Genomic DNA, 18,391 nt, shown 5'->3' on the forward strand with positions numbered 1-18,391 from the left:
CTCACCTGCTTCGCTCCAAAGCCAGGGGTTTCCACACTACGTCTTCAAGAAATTTGGTCTCACTTGATCGCTCAAAATGCCGAACAAAGCCATTGTCTTTCAACAGAGCAACCCTACTACCTGCTTTTCCAAGGGTTCCGAGCCCCACACCCAGAATGACTGCTACAGTTCAGAAATATTTGTGCCACTTCTGTCCTAACTCTCCTTCTTGGGCGCCTCACTGCCTTGGGACTTAATCTGACTCTCATGTGGCATCAGGGTTCTTGGTGAGCTTGTCTGTGTCCCAGCTCTCTCCTACCTCCAGGCTTGAGGGGCTATCTCAGCCCCTAATTGGGTGCCTTCGCTCCTGCCCAGGATCCCCCCTCCTCCTGGTTCCTCCTGTTTCCAGAGCCCCCAGGATGCTCCTCCCTCCTCTCCCATGTGCTTCTCTGCTCAAGAGCGGTAGTGGGGAGTCCTGGTTTCCTCACAGGATCTGTGTTTTCAGAACTCTTCCCTTCTGCCAACATGTCTTCTATAGCAGACAGTGACGATCGGTCAGTATTAGTGGTGCACTTCTAAACCCATCACGTGACTTAACTGTTACCAGAAATCCACATGTGTAGCCATGTATCCATCACACAGATACAGAACGGATGCAGAGAAATCAAGTTACTTGATCAAACTGCTACTCCAGACACCTCCCTGGATTCCAGGGTGGTATAAGAACTCCTTCTCACGTCAATGACTTTCAGAACCATTTAAGTCCCGCACAAAGCGATTTTGTTAAGAAGGCAACAAAGCGTAACACATTGCGGGAAAAAAAATGCCATGAAACCTTTTTGGGGTTTAGGTGCTCACTATCAAAAACAATAAGCAGCAACTTCTAGAAGTGAAATTAATAAAAGGTTCCAGCAAGGTTATCGCACATAAAAAACAGACGCTTTTGCACATGTGCATGACCTTCAGTAAAACAACACGATGATAACATATTTGAATCATAAAAATGTTCCACACCTTTGGCCTGATCACCTCACTGCTGGGAATTTATCCAAATGAAATGATTCAAAAACAAATAAGGGCCACGCACATGGTTATGTTTACTGCAGTGTTACTCAGGTTTTCTCCTCTCTCCCTTGCTCGCGGTCATCATAAATCCGGGCGAAGTAGCAGACAGAAGTTATTTACAGGACAACTTCCCCTCTAGACTATGAGCTCATTACAGGCAGGCACCAGAACTGGCCTCATCTTTGTATTGGCAGTAAAATAAATAGGAAGTGCTGCAAGGTTTTACAAAAGCGACACACACAGGTGCACATGCACACACACACACACACACACACACACACACACTTCTCTCCTATAATCTAAAAGAAGAGCCAACTGTTCAACAAAAGAACATGTTTAATTATGGTGTCTCCCCAATTCCTGCATCAGAATGCAAGGGGATTAGGGGCTCTGGCTTCGGAGAAGAAGCAATAAGGAAATTAACTTTTCCTTAAGAAGCAGACCAGAGAAGGGCGCCTGGGTGGCTCAGTCGGTTAAGCGTCTGACTTCGGCTCAGGTCATGAGCTCACAGTTTGTAGGTTTGATCCCTGAGTCAGGCTCTGTGCTGACAGTGCAGAGCCTGCTTGGGATTCTCTCTCTCTCTCTCTCTCTGCCCCTTTTTTTTGCGTGCACTCTCTCTCTCAAAATAAATTTTAAAAAAAACTTTAAAAATGTTTTAAAAAATGCAAATTTTTAGACACTGGACCAAACCTTCCGGCTCATGGACTTAGGGGGTGGAGCCCAATTGGTCCATGTTTTCACAAGTCCTAGAGGTGATTCTGATGCCCACCAGGGTTTGGCCGTGTGCAGGGTGCATCCTGAAGTCTGGGGTTCCAGCAGAGCACATGTGCATGAGACCTTAGGTGTGCAGGCACCTAACAACCTCCATTCTCCCTGCAATCACAGCCCCAGGTCCTGGGAAGCAGAATCAAAAAGAGGAAGAGTCTGGAATGACAGGGAGAAGTACAATTCTTAAAGGGGGCAGAGAGGTATGTATAGCTCAAGGTATGTATAACCAAGCAGGGGTTGGGTGAGGAGCTTGACCTTTGCTCTACCGACAGGGTAAGCGGGTGAGAAGCCACCCACCAGTTTCCTGGCTTTTTATTCCTCTGTTTCTCTTTCAGTTAGATAAATATTGTTAGTGTGCCACGTTGAGCTCCTTTGTTGATTTTATTTATTGTTCAAAGAATTAAAATATGCATCTGAATTTATCACAGTCTACTTTAGATTGACACTAATTTAATTTCACGAAAGCAGGAATCCCATTTTTTTCTCTCTCTCATGTCTCTGCACCAGGAATCGTTCCTCTCACCAAACTCCAAATGTTATAGAAATAGTGGGGAGTGACAGTAGCTCAGTGCCCAAAACTCAGGGACAAGACTAGTCTCTCTGATCATTGGAAGGAGGAAAAGGACAGTGAGGGCCAAAGAGAGTTGGGAATCCCCGTTACACTTTCTCTCTTTTCTATCTCTCAACTTTGTTTTTATGTGTTGGAATTGTTTAGTCATTTATCACATAGATGGATTGCATTTCCCCCCAAATATATGGGCTGCGTTGCCCTGGTTTACAAAGAGTTATTTGATGAACAGAGTTTCTTAACTTTAACAAAGTCCAATTTATCAACTCTTCCGTCGTGGTTAACATTTTGAGTGTTCTCTTCAATTAGTGTTTCCCTACTCATAAATCATAAAGACGGTCTCATATGCTTGCCTCTAAAAGTATTTTTATTTTAACTTTCCTATCTAAATGCTATTTGGGATTGATTTTTTTTTTTTTTTTTTTTTTTTTGGTACAGGGTGAGGTAGAAGGCAAAGTACCTTCCCTTTCTATCCAATCAACCTAGCATCATTTATTGGAAACATTCTCCCTTTCCCCCCATACTGTGGTACCAGTATAATCTCGTGATCTTTATTTCTGAGCCTCTTCCGATTCTATCCTGCTTCCATTTGTCAGTCTTTTTATCTTTGGGACAATATCACAGTATGTTAATTACTTTCACAGTGTACCTTTTCTAGCTTTGTGGTTCTCCTTCAGTATTTCACTGCTAGTCTTTAACTTTTACATTTCCATGTGGATTTTAGAGTCAGTTTGGTAACATCCACATACACAAAAATCACTGGGCTTTTTTTACTGGAATTGTGCTGAACCAATAGCTAAATTTGAGGCAGACTGACATTTTTACATTATCGAGTCTTCCAATTATGAATCTGGTATAGTCTTCCACTTACTTAGGACTTCTTTCATTTCTCTCACTAAAGTCTTAAGGATTTTAGCAGTGGCAGGGTGCCTGGGTGGCTTGGTCGGTTAAGTGTCTGACTCCTGATTTCAGCTCAGGTCACAATTTCATGGTTTGAAAGATTGAGCCTTGTGTCCGGCTCTGTACAGTCAGTGTGGAGTCAGCCTGGGATTCTCTCCTTTGATTCTTTCTGCCCTGCCCCTGCTCTCTCTGTCTCTATCTCTCTCAAAATAAATAAAATTTAAAAAATATTTTTAATTTTTTTAACTTTCATTTATTTTTGAGAAACTGAGAGAGAGACAGAACATAAGCAGGGGAGAGGCAGAGAAAGAAGGAGACACAGAAACTGAAGCAGGCTCCATGCTCTGAGCTGTCAGCACAGAGCCCGACACGGGGCTCAAACCCACAAGTCATGAGATCATGACCTGAGCTGAAGTCGGACGCTTAACCAACTGAGCCACCCAGATGGCCCTAAAAATATACTTTTAACTGTGGCAATCTTGCCAAACTGTGTTAATTTACTTCTAAGTATTTAATGTGTATGATGTTACTTGAAAGAGTACTTTTTAATTCATTTCTATTTGCTGCTGGTATATAGAAATACCACTGATTTTTACATGTTGACCTTGTACAACAGCTCTATATCAAGTATTAATTCTGATATTTGTAGCTTCCTTTATATTTAAAAAAAATTCTTAATGTCTTATTTCTCTTTGAGAGAGAGACAGTGTGAGCAGGAGAAGGTCAGAGAGAGAGGGAGACACAGAATCTAAAGACAGGCTCCAGGCTCCCAGCTGTCAGCACAGAGCCCAATGCAGGGCTCGAACCCACGAACTGTGAGATCATGACTTGAGCTGAAGCCGGATGCTCAACCGACTAAGCCACCCAGTCCATATTTTTAATGCACAAAATCTTGTCATCTTTATTTTTTTTTTAAATGTTTTATTTATTTCTAGGAGAGAGAGAGAGAGACAGCGTGAGCAGGAGAGGATCAGAGAGAGAGGGAGTCACAGACTGAAACAGGCTCCAGGCTCTGAGCTGGCAGTCAGCACAGAGCCCGACGCGGGGCTCAAACCCACAAACCGTGAGATCATGACCTAAGCGACAGTCGGACACTTAACCGACTAAGCCACCCAGGCGCCCCAAAATCTTGTCATCTTTAAATAGTGACAAAGTATTTCCATGATATTGGTGTTAATTTTTGGGGAACAATTTTGGAAAGATTCAATGGTGAGGCCAAATGGTAGTAGGTTTTTCCTTGTAAGAAGGATCTTGGTATAAGTCTCTCTCACCACCCCCCCACACACACACACCATTCAGTTCTGCCCAACTCACTACCTGTGATTTAATCATGATCTTTTCCTACTCTCTGAACTACACAGGAGGGGGAAAAAACCCTAATTCTTAGTGTTTCCCACTAAGCATTTTCATGAAAGTTTCTAACAATGTGAAGTTTCAGAATTTCTCTTGAAAATTTTGCAAAAGCTTTCATTTCCTTCCCCCCAAAAAGCCATATTTATTTTCTCGTGGAAATAAAGTTGCAAAAAACTAGTTGACCCTGCAATGGTGCAGGGGTTTAGGGCACTGAACCCTGTGCAGTCACGAATCTGTGTATAACGTCGGACTCCCCCCAAAAAGTAACCACTCACAGCCTATGTTTGACCAGAAGCCTTACTGATAGATAACACAAGGATCTGGTTAACGCATATTTTGTACACTGTATGTATTAAATGCCATACTTCTAAAGTACGCTACCGAAGACAAAACATTACGAAAATCACGAGGACGCAAAACCACATTTATAGAACTGTTCTCTGTGTATTGGAACGACATCTGCATACGAGTGGACCCACAGTTTAAACCTGTGTCATTCGAGGGTCAACTGTAGGAACCACTGACATTCCAGCAAGATGTACAACTTTTATACTCAGGGTCTTATGCTCTTGAAGCACATCGCACCACCTCGGATATGTTCTTCCCTTCAGAGAATCAGAGCTGATCTTATCAAGGCTCAGAGTCAAGGTCATGCCCCACTTGCAGGTGTGAAGGAAGAGCGCACAGGTGCAGAATGGAATCTCCTGGTCTGGAATGTTGCAGGTTCTAAGATGGAGGGGCTTTAGTGGAATGAGTGCTGGGAACCTCACCTGTGAAATGCACCTGTCACCAGAGCACAGCTGAGATCTTGAAAGTCCATAGAAATAGCAGGCACTGTTTGGATCACTGGGAAAAAGAAGGAAAAACACAAACGGTGCCACACAAACCATCTTATCAAAAGAAAATTCCTGGGAGGCTGATCTGCACAAGTCACCAAAGTGAATATATTAAGTGTACTTGATTTGTGATCATTTATTTATACCCCACGCATTCCCGGTTTCAAACTTCTACTCCTGTGATGCAAGTGACTTTGACAGCTTGCGACTCGGCTGTAATTTTCCTTCTGTCAGGAGAAGGAGGTGTGTAATGGTATAGGTCAAGACATTAGTGTGTGCAGAGTAAAGGCCTGTTTACTGAGATCAAGACTTAAAACCTTCCTCATTCCATCCAAGCTACGTCTATCCAAGCACTGAAATTTGTATAAGGCACTGTTTTTTTTTAATATTTTTTAACGTTTATGTATTTTTGAGAGGGAAGAGGAGGGGCAGAGAGAGAAGGGGAGAGAGGATCTGAAGCAGGCTCTGAGCTGTCAGCACAGAGCCCGATGTGGGGCTCGAACTCACAAGCCATAAGATCATGACCTGAGCCGAACATCAGATGCTCAGCCGACTGAGCCCTCCAGGTGCCCCAGGCATTATTTTTGATGTCGTAGAATCTGGGATTCCACATGTAATTTTTTTCTTAGAAAAATGCTTTTTTGTTTTTTGTGTGCATGTGACAGGGATGGACTACCCCAAATTATTCACTAACCTCAGTTGATGATTACAGCGCACTCATGCTCTCTAGAAACTCTTCATTTCTCAAGCCAATAGTTTGCGAAGAATTCCAAACGCCATTTAACCCGTCAAGGTCAGAATACCCTACAGCCAGTGGCGGCTGAAAACCACATTCCATCTGGTGAATATGGACCAAAACTTATTAGCATTTAGATGATTCGGCACATTTAAATTTCCTTCTACTTGTACTCCTGAAAATAAAAAGTTGTTGATGTTCTGACATAATTGGATCAAAACCTTTTAATACAAATCCTTCTAGAATCTGTCATCCCTCTGGAATCTGGTTTTAAAAGGCATATTTATGCTCCTTCTAAGAATCTCTAACACGTCATCCCTCAAATCCTGCTTTATTCCGTCCCATGCTGTCTCTTAAAGTAAGAATCCTTAAAATTTTAATATAGGCACACCAATAAGGAATTAATTCAAGAACTAACTCTGCCACGGTGGGGAGGGGGGGGCCATGGGAGAAATATGTGAAGGGGATCAAGAGGTAGAAACTTTCAGTTATAAAATCTATGTCATGGGGATGAAAAAAAAAGAATTAACCCTGATAATTTCTAAAGATAGTTCTCTGACTCTATCCCCTAACTGGGATAAATCCTACAAGCAAAAAGAACTGCGAAGAAAAACCTGAACTTTACTCAGTAGGCTTCCTGCCAGTGATGGTATAAATAGAAGGTCTCCAGGGTATATTATGGGGAAGAACAAAGCAGTAAATGTATTGATGGCAATGGGTTACATACAGAGATGGGGAAAAGCAGGGATAAAGACAGCGACCAAAAGAGATACAGCAAAAATGGCAAAACATTAGCGACTGGTAAATATAGTGAAGGGCATACGCCTGTTCATTGTAACATTCAACTTTTCTGTAGGTTTGAAACCTTTATAAAGTATCAGGGACTGAATGGAGTGTCCGCGTGGCTCAGTTGGTGAAGCGTCTGACTCTTGATTTCATCTCAGGTCATGATCTCATGGTTCATGAGATCGAGCCCCATGTGGGACTCTGTGCTGACAGGGCGGAGCCTGCTTGGAATTCTCTCTCTCTGCCACTTACCTGCTCACGTGCCCATGCACACCCTCTTTCTCTCCCAAAATAAATAAGTAAACATTTTTTTAACGTCTTTACTTTTGAGAGAGAGAGAGCGAGAAAGCGAGCACGTGAGTGGGGGAGGAGTGAAGAGAGAAGGAGACAGAGGATCGAAAGCAGGCTCTGTGCTGACAGCAGTGGGCCCAATGCGGGGTTCAAACTTATGAACCAAGACGTTATGACCTGAGCTGAAGTCAGATGCTTAACTGACTGAGCCACCCAGGTCCACTTAAATAATTTTTTTTAAAGTTTCAGGTATTGGAAATTTCTCAAAGATTGAAATCACATCCTCTCATCTTTTGGAAACATCCAAACAAAGATTCCCTATCAAAGGCCAAAACTTCATTTCTTATCATGCTTGGCAAGAGAAATAACACTGTCTTAGATACTTGGGGATGCCAGGTTTGTGAGCAATCTATATTTAGACCAACCGCTAAATAGCACCGACTCAATGAGAGGTTACTTGTGCAGTGCACAGCTCTGCACCCAGCCCTTGAGCTGATGCCGCAGCCTAGACATGAGCCTCCCTCATCTCTGGATGGACCACAGGCACCGACCCACTCCTCAGCAGGTGCGCTTCCTTCCACACCTCCACGAGGGCTGCCAGCCTCTCTACCAGCCTCTCCTTCCCCACCCCGACTCCATTCTGGCCGATTCTCACACAGACACTAGCAATGAAAGCCGCACTGATGCCCCTGCCACCCACAGCTGGCACTGTGACCTTCTTTTGCGAAGAGCTTCGTCTGTGCTCAAAGGCCCCCTCAATCTCATGGCATCTCATGGCATCAGTCCCCGCGGTTTTCATCCTTCACAATTAATACCCGCAAAGCAGCTGACCCCAAAGAAAGCACGCTTTCCAAGATCTCTAACGCCGTCCACTTCCATTCAAAAGGCTGAGCAAACAGTGCCTCCACAGCGTGAGGCAATGCGGTGAGCTTCCTGCACTATCAAAAAAACTCACTTCCCAGGATCTCGGTTCCCTCTTCCATGCATTTATCACAGTGATGCAGTTGGGCATCTGCATCCACCTTGTGACGGGCATCCATGGCGCCCCGCCACCTGCACGGTTTTGACTGGCATGACTGTAGACCCTGAGAATTGTCTCGAACACCAGCACCAGCCGTGTGCGGCCACCGGCCACATGAAGAGGTACATCCCATGGCTTCCAGCTCTCAGGCCAGCGACCCCACAACGATGTGCGGACGCCCTCGGAAGACGGCCCACTCCTTCTCTGAAACGCTCAGGCCAGGGGACTGCTTTCACCTCTCTGAGCCGATCTGTGGCTTTCACCAGGAGCCCTCACGCCGTGTCCTGGGGCCGTGCGGACACAGCCTGAGTCCTCTCGCAGGTGAGGGACTCAAACTCTCGAAGACGCGATCGTGAATCCAGAGTCCGCTCACTTCCAACTCAACTGCTCTACCCAGTGGTCCTCTTGAGCCATCACTCCTCAGCCCGCCAGCCCTGGGAACACACTCCTGCCAAACACCCTCTTCAAGTGCAGTGCCCACACGGTGTTCAGTACTTCAGGTACAAAGTCATTCTCGTTATTTGGGACACAGAAACGCTCTCTCTTTATAAATTATGATCAAGGACATCCTGCCAGTCCTTCTTCATAAAGCAGATGAGGCTTTTGATCTACCACAGGCTCTCACCGGAGAGGGGGTTTCTCATCCTGCCTAATTTACTTATGAAAAATATTCAATTATGCTCCCAGTTTAATTCGCTTAGTAATGAAAAGCAAATGAGCCCGACCGGCATGTTTGATTTGTCTCGGAAAGAGAGAAACTGCTTTGCCAGAACAAACAAAGTTAAATTAAAACAAGTAGACTCTCCTCGCTCTGGAAATTGAAAATCTCCACAAAGCGCCTCCCGATATCCTAGAACACGGGGGTGACACCACCGAGGGAGAGGATGCATCCCGATTGGCCCCTGGGGCCGGCGGTCATGTTCTGGGCCCTCGAGGGCATGTGGACAACGTTCCAACCCACGCATGCATACGGCTTTGTCTATTGTTGCCCACGAAGTAGGCGGTGAACACATACAGGGCGTGTGGCCACGGGCAGGATGTGGCCCCATTGACGAGCATCTCACTCACCATTTTTGCAGATGGGGCAGCACTGGTCAGGCTCGTACACGGGGTCCACACACTCCGTCTGCGGACATGCGGACACGGTGCACAGCACCTCCCCGTTGGCTTCGCAGCGGCACCGCTCACACGGAGACACCTGGAACACAAGGCCACGGTTGGGTCAGACCTCCCGTCATGCAACCCTGCAGACTCCTGTCTTCCTTCCCCCCAAACCTCCTGTGAAGCCCCCCGCCCCCCGCCACGTGGTTTAGGAATTCTCCAGGGGCGCCTATGTGGCTCCGTCCCTTAAGTGTCCTACTCTTGGTTTTGGCTCGGCTTCTGATGTCAAGGTCGGTGAGTTCGAGCCCCAGGTCAGGCTCTGCCATGTGCGGAGCCTGCTTGGGATTCTCCCTCTCCCTCTCTCTGTCTCTCTGTTCCTGGCTCTCTGCCCCTCTCCCACTTGCACTGTCTCTGTCTCTCTCAAAACAAATAAATAAACTTTAAAAAAGAGTTAAAAAAAAAAAAAAAAGAAGTATCCAGCCCAGTGGTTTGCAGAGTGGTAACAAAGCCAGGGTGCTAGAGCCCAGCCCGTCTCCTTTGGGGGCACCTGGCTTGTCCCTGTCAACCCTGCACAGAGCGGCTGTGTTTTAGAGATCAGCGCCTTGCGCTTCTTTACCAGCTTTCTTCTGAGGACAGGTCTTCCTTTACACGTTGAACAGATGATTCATCATATAGAATTCTTGCCTAATAGTTCATCAGATGAGCCGCGTTCCCATAGCCCTGCCGGGTGCCACTGGGTAGACGGGAAGGGAAAGGGGCGAGGAGAGGAGGGACCTGGCCGGGAGCTGTGTAGATATGACCTCACTTAACCTCCACATCAGCACTAGGATCCCGCCACCCCATCATCAGGGGGCAGACACAGGTGCCGGGCAGCTGGCCAAGGGCAGATCTTTTGTAAGAGCCCAGATGGCCCCCTCCCCCGAGCTCCCCGTTCATCAAGGGATGCATGGCCCTCTGTGCTGGGCTTGCACTAGCCTTGCTGTCCTACACTGGCCCCAATTCCACCTTCCAGATCCTTCCAATCAAGCACAGTAACATTCCTGGAAAGGCTGCACACCGCCAGTTCGATCCCGCCACAACGACAACCCATGCTGTGATGTGGAGGCTTTTTTTTTTTTCCTGGAAATCCCAGACACCGTGTTGGGCTGATCGGCGACAAAGCAGAAACGGCAGATGCAGACCCAGCAGTGGGACACAGACGCAGCGACGTGGAAATGTGTGTCTTAAAAGATCGTGGAGGGGGAAGGATGTCATGCTGAGCAACCCGGGGCAGGGGTCCCGGGTGACTTTGCCTGCCACACTCATGACCCAGCCGGCACTTGTGAGGTGGAAAATGCCAAGGACGGGGCTCACGGGTGCACCTCTATCCATCCAATGCCAGGAATAAAAACTCAAATCTCCACCCCAGGGCCTGGTTGGTGCCGAAGCTGAAGCAAAAGCTCGGTTTGTGTTTAAATGTTTTTAATGTTTCTTTATTTACTTAGAGAAAGCGCAGGTGTGCATGATCAGGGGAGGGGCTCTGAGAGAGGGAGAGAGAGGGGGAGAGAGAGAGAGCCAACCGGGCTCCATGCTGTCAGAGCACAGCATGACACGGGGCTCAGTGTCACGAACCGTGAGATCATGACCTGAGCCGAAGTCAAGAGTCAGACTCCCAGGTGCCCCGCTTGCGACTTCCTTAAAGGTTCTGCAACGTTATCAAAAATTCAACTGTGAGTTTTGCTTACAGAGGCGGGATCACCATAATTGAGTGTGTCACACTCAGGCCTCCGCTCCTGCGTGGCCTGCCCTCTTCAAGCCCCAGGTCGGGGCTCGTACAGGGGCACAGCCCCATTGAACCCCACACAGAGCCAGGCTGGCCACAGCCCCACCAGCGCCCTCAGGGGACACCATGTCCACTGCTGTCCCACTTGGGCCAAGACTCCCCCAGACACCGTTTGCAGGTCTTCAGCCTGCTCTGAGTCAGAGGTCCCCACCCGATCACGGTGCCTGGGACCCTGTCCAGGACTGAGGTCACCTCATAGAACTCTCCAGTCTCCCACAGATGTCCTGCTGGGCCCTTCCACCACTCTCTGGGTGTCTGGCCCTAATCACTGATGCTTAGACTTCACCTCACTAACGGCCAGGCCGGCCGCGACCCCGCACACTAACGTACTGCCAACCCCAGTCTGCAAAGTGTGGCCTCACCAGACCGAGTCAACTGCTCTGCATTTCTTTTTCTTTTTAAATTTTTTTAACGTTTATTCAGTTTTGAGAGACAGAGTGTGAGCAGGGGAGGGGTAGACAGAAACGGAGACATAGAATCCGAAGCAGGCTCCAGGCTCTGAGCTGTCAGCACAGAGCCTGAAATGGGGTTTGAACTCATGAACCGTGAGATCATGACCCGAGCCGAAGTCGGATGCCCAACTGACTGACCCTCCCCAGGTGCCCCTGCTACTTTGCATTTCGATGGCTCGACTGCACTATCCTGTCGCCCAGGAGAGGCTCCCGTTGGGTGGCCCCCACCTGTCCTAGCCCTGGCTCGCATGCCCCCGTGTAGGAAGCCACCTCCGCAGCACAGGCGCACCAGGCCTCTCTTCTCGTTAAGCCCGTCGCGGCACTCAGGGGACGGAGGAAAGGTGGCCAAGTTGCAAACCACAAAAACCCATCTGCCCTCGAGAACTCAGCAGCCGGCAGCAGAAGATGCAGCCATTGAAGTTCATGGTCACCCGGTCACCGAGGAAAGGTGTGATGGGACCCAGCTGGACTCGGGCCAGCAGTTCTCCTGGCTGCCAGTCCCACCCTGCCTCTGCACCACCTACACACACGGGGACTGTCAGGGCGCCTGTCGTATCCTAATGAGAGCACCTTCTGCTCAGGATCCTCTGTGCCAGAATCGCCAGGATCCTCTGCTGATGGAGAAGGGGACAGGCTGGCAAGAAGATGGGCAGTTACAGCCTGTGATCCCAAGAACCTCGACACAGGGCTTGGCTCAGCAGTCATCGGGGTCCATCTGGCATTCCGGGTGACAGTGACCCTCTTTCTGGTTCATCTCACCATGACACACACATGGCTGGACACCCCCCCCAACCACCACCACCACTCTCACCATGGTAGCAGGTGCGGATGGTTGATCCCAGCATCTGGGGGAGGTTTGCCTGTCCTGTGACACCACTACATTCCAAGCAGCCATTCTGACTCTAGCCACCAGGTCTGAGCACCCCCAAAGCTGCAGCGTCCCCAACTGCCACCCCCTGTTCTCTGTCCCACTGTGGAAACTAGAAGTAAACCCGCCCAGTGCACAACTGCATCTGTGACCCGCAACACAGACTGCCCAGGCAATCAACGTGCAGTCAAACGTGGCCACCCTTTCTCCTCTTCCAAAGTTGTCCTCATCCTGAAAGACATTTCTCCGGGGCCAATCTAACTTCAAAAGAACACGACCTCTAGTTAGCAAATCACAGCCTACACGCGGTATCATGTGCCTTGTGACAGAAATACCCTTCTTTGCAATCTAACAGGTACAAATCCAGGTTTTAAATAGACAAATATTTTTAAATATTTATTTACTTATTTAATGAGAGAGATAGAGAAAGGGAGAATGAGTGGAAGAGAGACAGAGGGAGAGAGAGACAGAGAGAGGGGGAGGGAGGGAGAGAGAATCTCAAGCAGGCTCCACACTCAGTGCAGAACCCAATTCAGGGCTCCATTCCATAGCCCTGGGACCATGACCTGAGCTGAAAAAAGAGTTGGATGCTTAAAAGACTGAGCCACCCAGGCGCCCCTTGAAAGGATAGAATTTAGATGCATCGCCTAGAAGAACATGTGGGCATTTGAGGAAAAGTCTCTGTCCTCAAGGCGGCTGCTAGGTGACAGGAGTGGACAGAACATGGGTTGGATAAGGACACTGGTAACTGGGCGTGACACTAAAGAGAAGCTCTGTGGTAATCCTTCATTCATCCCAGCCATAAACCCAGGCCAACCAACACCACTTCCGCCATTTTCCTGGAAGGTAAGAGCACATGCGCGAGAGCTGGGGGTGGTTCAGAAGGCCATGCGCCCTGGGGCCAGCTTCAAATCCAGGGTCTCCAGTCTGAAGACGCCGTCCTGGCTTCCTCAGCCACCACTGCTTACACAAATGACAGGTCTTCAAAGTGGATCTAAGAAATTCACCCTCACGCCTGAAGCAGAGCAAGCAGGGACGGACGTTCCCAACGAAGCGACTAGAAGTACAATGTGCACAGCAGAGGCTCCGGAGAGAGATTAACTTGAGAGTAACTGATAATTAGTTAGACCTTCATAATGCCCAGTAATTATACACCTGTCTGCATCACACATATACGGGCAATAAGGACTGTAAACTAAAGACTGAACCTATTTCCAAACAAATAATTAGGAACAGGAACCATAATTTATAGATGGGACAAGTCTTAAATGCGAAGTGATGCCTAACGCAAATGGATATTGCTTCACTCAAGAGCCTCGTACACAAAAATCTGTATCAGGCGGGTACAGAGTTTGAGTGGAACACTTCTGTACAAGCTGTGCAGAAGCAGCTCTGTATTTTAGCACATGTATCTTACGTTAATGAACTCAGTGCCAATTAGGTGCTGAGCTGTAGTAAGGGCTACCTTGTGTGATTGGTAGCTGTGGTTGTAACCATTATAACCATGAGAAGGGCCAGGCTCCAAAATGTCACAGAAAGCACATTGACTATGAATCTCCTCCTTGCCTGTGTCTCAGGTCTCTTTCCACTCTGGGAGGCAGAAACTCACTTCAGACCCTTCCTCCTTCTTCCTTCCCGTACGGCGGATTCACTCACCACCACCCACCAGAAGGCACCTGCTTCCCTCAAGTCCAGCCTAAGAGCCATTGGCTGGGTGAGAGGCAAACAATGCCATGTGTCACCTGAATCCTGCTGCCTGAATGGCGACCACCACTATATTCCAATCTGGAACTTTCTACTGCAACTTCTGGAGAAGGTGCCATGAAACCCCCGGCCACCAAATAAATGCATTGGCTCCTAGTGGCCAGGGAGCAATTCTGGGCTAAACGCAGATGCTTCCTTAAGAGCAGACAAATGGGAGGCAGGAACATCCCTGAGCAATTTCCCAAGAATTGTAATGTTTTCCTAGATGGGATTAATTTCAACACAGAAGACAGGGAAGATGAGCTGAGAGCCTACACCCTTCTCAATGAGACCCAGTCAATGTCAAGTAAACTCTTCTCTGCATTTCTCTGTTTCCTCCATCACCAGAGGTGTTCCATTAATAACCCCCAAACTGTTGGGTTCTGCAATGACACAAAGTGAGATTAACATGAAAACAAAGAAGGACACTGGAATCTGGACTTCCCTCTACTTTCCTCTACCCCGGTCCTTCCCTTTCTTCAAAACCCTTGAATTCTTCCAGGATCGCTGGCTTAGAGCACAGAGTCTCTGGTACCAAGAGCCCCAATCCCATGCTGCTGGTGAGCAGTCAACTCGATTCGGGCAATTCAAGAGCAGGGCCATGTCTCCAGCACATCCAGGATTGTTACGGCAACTGAGCCGGTGCAAATGTCCAGTCTCACTAGATAGTGACTGAGTCAAGAAAGTGATGGTTAAGGGCGCCTGAGTGGCCCAGTCAGTTAAGGTTCCAACTCTTGATTTCAGCTTGGGTCATCATCTCATAGATCACGAGTTCGAGCCCTATGTCAGGCTCTCTGCTGACAGTGCCACTGCCTGCTTGGGATTCTCTTTCTTCCTCTCTCTGCCCCTCCCCTGCTTGCTCTCTCTTTCTCAAAATAAATAAACTTTAAAAAATTAAGAAAGAGTTGAAATGAACTTGCATGGCACATTGTGTAAAACAAAAAAAATAAAATCCACAGCTTTGCCTCAGGAAGAGTTGGTCAGCATGTCATGAACAGGCACTCAAGGATCAGACACCCACACCCACGGACAAGGAAATGGAGGCGAATCTTGCTACTGAGAGGGATCAGGACTCGGATTACACATTTAGTCCACGAATGGAAGGGAATACGCAGTCACTAGAATGAACTGAACGCTAAGGCGGTGACTTTACAGAAGGGATCTGAGGGCTTGTAAAGGAATGTTTGGAAATCAAAACACAAAATGCATGGCCTGAATTGAGAACGCAGAGCCTCCAGATTCTAGAACCACTGCATCCCAAACTTCGGGCACAGATGGTCACACCACAGTCTTCCTTTGACATATTTTCTTACTGTTGTCTTCTGTTTGCCAGTGGTGCCTTTAAGTAGCTACAATTTGTACTGAGGAGCTGGGGGCCTGGGCTCCCTTACTAGCCCAAGGGACAAACTTGTTTTCAAATCCAGCTATGGAAGATATAAGATCTGGACACTTCCATCCTGCGGATTTGAGCTGATGGATGTACACACGGGTCCCGGGGCAGGTCCCATCGCCAACCTCCCAGGCTCCCTGCCCTCTGGAATTCTGCACTCTCAAAGGGAGGTGTGAAGAAAATCCCACCACTCACCCCAGTGCTCCATCTGGCTAGGGAGCTGAGGCATAAATACATGCAAGACAAGCCAACAGAATGGCAGGCAGTGCCAGATGCTAACTGAGCTGTGTGCATATTAAGAATTTTTACGGCAGGGGCGCCCGGGTTGCTCAGTTGGTGTAAGCATCTGACTCTTGACTTCAGTTCAGGTCATGGTCTCATGGTTCGGGAGTTCGAACTCTGTGTCAGGTTCTGTGCTGACAACGCAGAGTCTGCTTGGGATTCTCTCTCTCCATCTCTCTCTGCCCCTGGCCCACTTGTGCTGTCTCTGTCTCTCCCAAAATAAATAAACTTTTACAGAACGAATTTTCCAGGCAATGTGTGGCTTTGGGCAGGAGAGAGAGAAGAGAGCAGACTCCAATATTCAGAGGATGTCGTGGGGACAGGGTACCCTTCCCAAGGTCCCGAGGCCACCGTGAGCTCTCCAGCCCATCTTGGGAAGAATGAAAGTACATGAGAATATCTGCCAAGGGGGAGAAATCCACAGATGCTGATTCTCCCCAAAGAGATGAGATTCCTAAGACCTGACAGAACAGAGACACCCCAAAGACACTTCACAACCGAACTGATACAGAACCTGCTTTCCACCGTCAGCAGACGCAGGGAGCCGGGGAGCCGAAGGAGTCCTTCAAAAACTAAGGAGCATTACTTCCTCAGTGTTTCCGCTCTGACTTCTGTCTGCACCTCCTGACTCCATCATGCAATTCATCTGAGGACCCTGTTGAATTCAGCAACAAGTTGCCAGAGGCGCCAACTAAAAACCGCAGAGGCTTCCCAAAGTCACTGTCACATTTCCGTCACCAGATGGCGAAAGCGTCTTTTCCAGCTGCTGAGCCTGCTTCCAAAGTGCCAGGCATCAGCACTCAGCAGGATGCACTCAAAGTCCCCTGCTATTTAAACCACCAGGTCTTACTAGCTTCCAAGATTGCCGAGAGCTGTGTTATTTGCGAGCCTGAGAAAAATGCAGGAGTGCTGCCTTTCAACTGTGCTTCCCCCCACCCCCCCGCCCCCCGAGTGAAACACACACCCTCTGGTGAATTGCCAAGAACTCCGGGCAAGCAGCCTCATCTCAGGGTCTGGCTGGACCACCGTGCCTCTCCTGGACAAGCCTCATGAATGCTTCCCAGACCTCCCTGCTCCCTCCCTGCTGGAAGCTGGGAAGGTGCCATGCAGGGCACGGCTTTCTTTCTTTTCCACGGTCCCCTCGAAGCAAATCCCTCCCCAGGGCTACGCCAGGTTGCTTACCTGACACTGTCTTTTTAAACTAGGCAAAGCACCCGCGAAGCTCCATCTCCACACGGGGAAACAGCAGGGTCCTATAGGGACCCTGATGCACCTGCCCAACAGCCCACACCCTCCAGGCCCCCTCCATCAGTCAGGGCCAGCGCCGGGCGCTCGGACCCCTATGTGCCCCTCTGCCCTGCCTTCTGTTACCCAATGTGAAATGGGCTTGACCCTCAGCCACCTTCCAGCCTCCAACAGAAGCCGCTGTCCATCCCCCACCCCCACCCCCACCATGACCCTCAGGAAATTTTTTTTTTTTTTTTTTTTTTTGGTTCTTGTTGTCTTTCCAATCTCTGTCAGAGAATGGATTTGCACACCAAGGGACTTAATGAAGAACTGTCCCCAGAAGCTGTCAGCTTTCCAGTGTTGGGAAGAAAGCCATCCCCTGCCCCACAACAGATTAATAACAGGACAACAGTCTGACACCCCAATGCCGCATCACAGTGACTCTTCCTTCTTTATGGCTTAGCTCGTGGCAAGACTGTCTAATCAACTCTTTCAAATCCCCTCGTGACGAATTCCCTCAGATTAACACAGATCACTCAGGAACTCACTTAAAAGAAGGGAAAAAATGGTGGCAGTGTTTATGTGGTGCGTTCCTCTTGGTGACAAACAGCTGAGTAGTTGGACGAGAATGAGGAAGACTGCTTCTTCCGGGCTAAAGAACATTGGTGGACATTCTGGAAGGTTCTGACCTGACAGATCACACGGTCAGATCAGAGGCAGGAAAGAGCATGCGGCTTGCTGTCATGGACTACATGTTTGTGTCCGTGAAATTCACAGGTTGGAGCCTTAACCCCCAGTGGGATGGGAGCTGAGGTCAGGAGGGTGGGGCCCCAAGGTAGGATTTGTGTCCTTTGAAGACAAGGAAAAGCCTGGCAATCACGGTTGGCTTTACAAGGATTTGCGGAGAAGGTGGCCGTCTTCGGACCTCAACAGAACCAGACCCTGCAGGCATCATGATGTCAGACTCCCAGCTTCCAGAACTGTGAGAAGTAAATGTCTATAAATTTCTGCAGTGTAGGCAGACATGTGCCCACGGTGGGCCAGCCCCCGGCCTCCAGACCCTGGACCCCTGTACACAGAGCAGGGCAGGGAGAGAGGAGAGCACGTGACCACAGGCAGCCAGATCTGGACCACCCCACCCCCCACTGCTGGGACACTAGGCCCACACAGAGCCCCCCTCCTCCGACCCTGGGAGCAGGGTGC

General features: G+C 48.6%; 1 protein-coding gene across 1 annotated transcript in view; it reads right to left on the minus strand.

Moving 5' to 3' along the window:
• The window catches only part of VWC2 (von Willebrand factor C domain containing 2), a 109,543-nt gene that overhangs the window by 77,932 nt on the left and 13,220 nt on the right, over nucleotides 1-18,391 (minus strand). Inside the window, exon 3 of the mRNA XM_039235664.1 lies at nucleotides 9,372-9,501. Within this exon, the coding sequence (XP_039091595.1) occupies nucleotides 9,372-9,501 (130 nt within the window). The remainder of the gene's footprint in view (nucleotides 1-9,371; nucleotides 9,502-18,391) is intronic.

This window comes from Hyaena hyaena, unplaced genomic scaffold, assembly GCF_003009895.1.
Source record: "Hyaena hyaena isolate Hyena2069 unplaced genomic scaffold, ASM300989v1 scaffold_101, whole genome shotgun sequence".
Classification (NCBI taxonomy): Eukaryota; Metazoa; Chordata; class Mammalia; order Carnivora; family Hyaenidae; genus Hyaena; species Hyaena hyaena.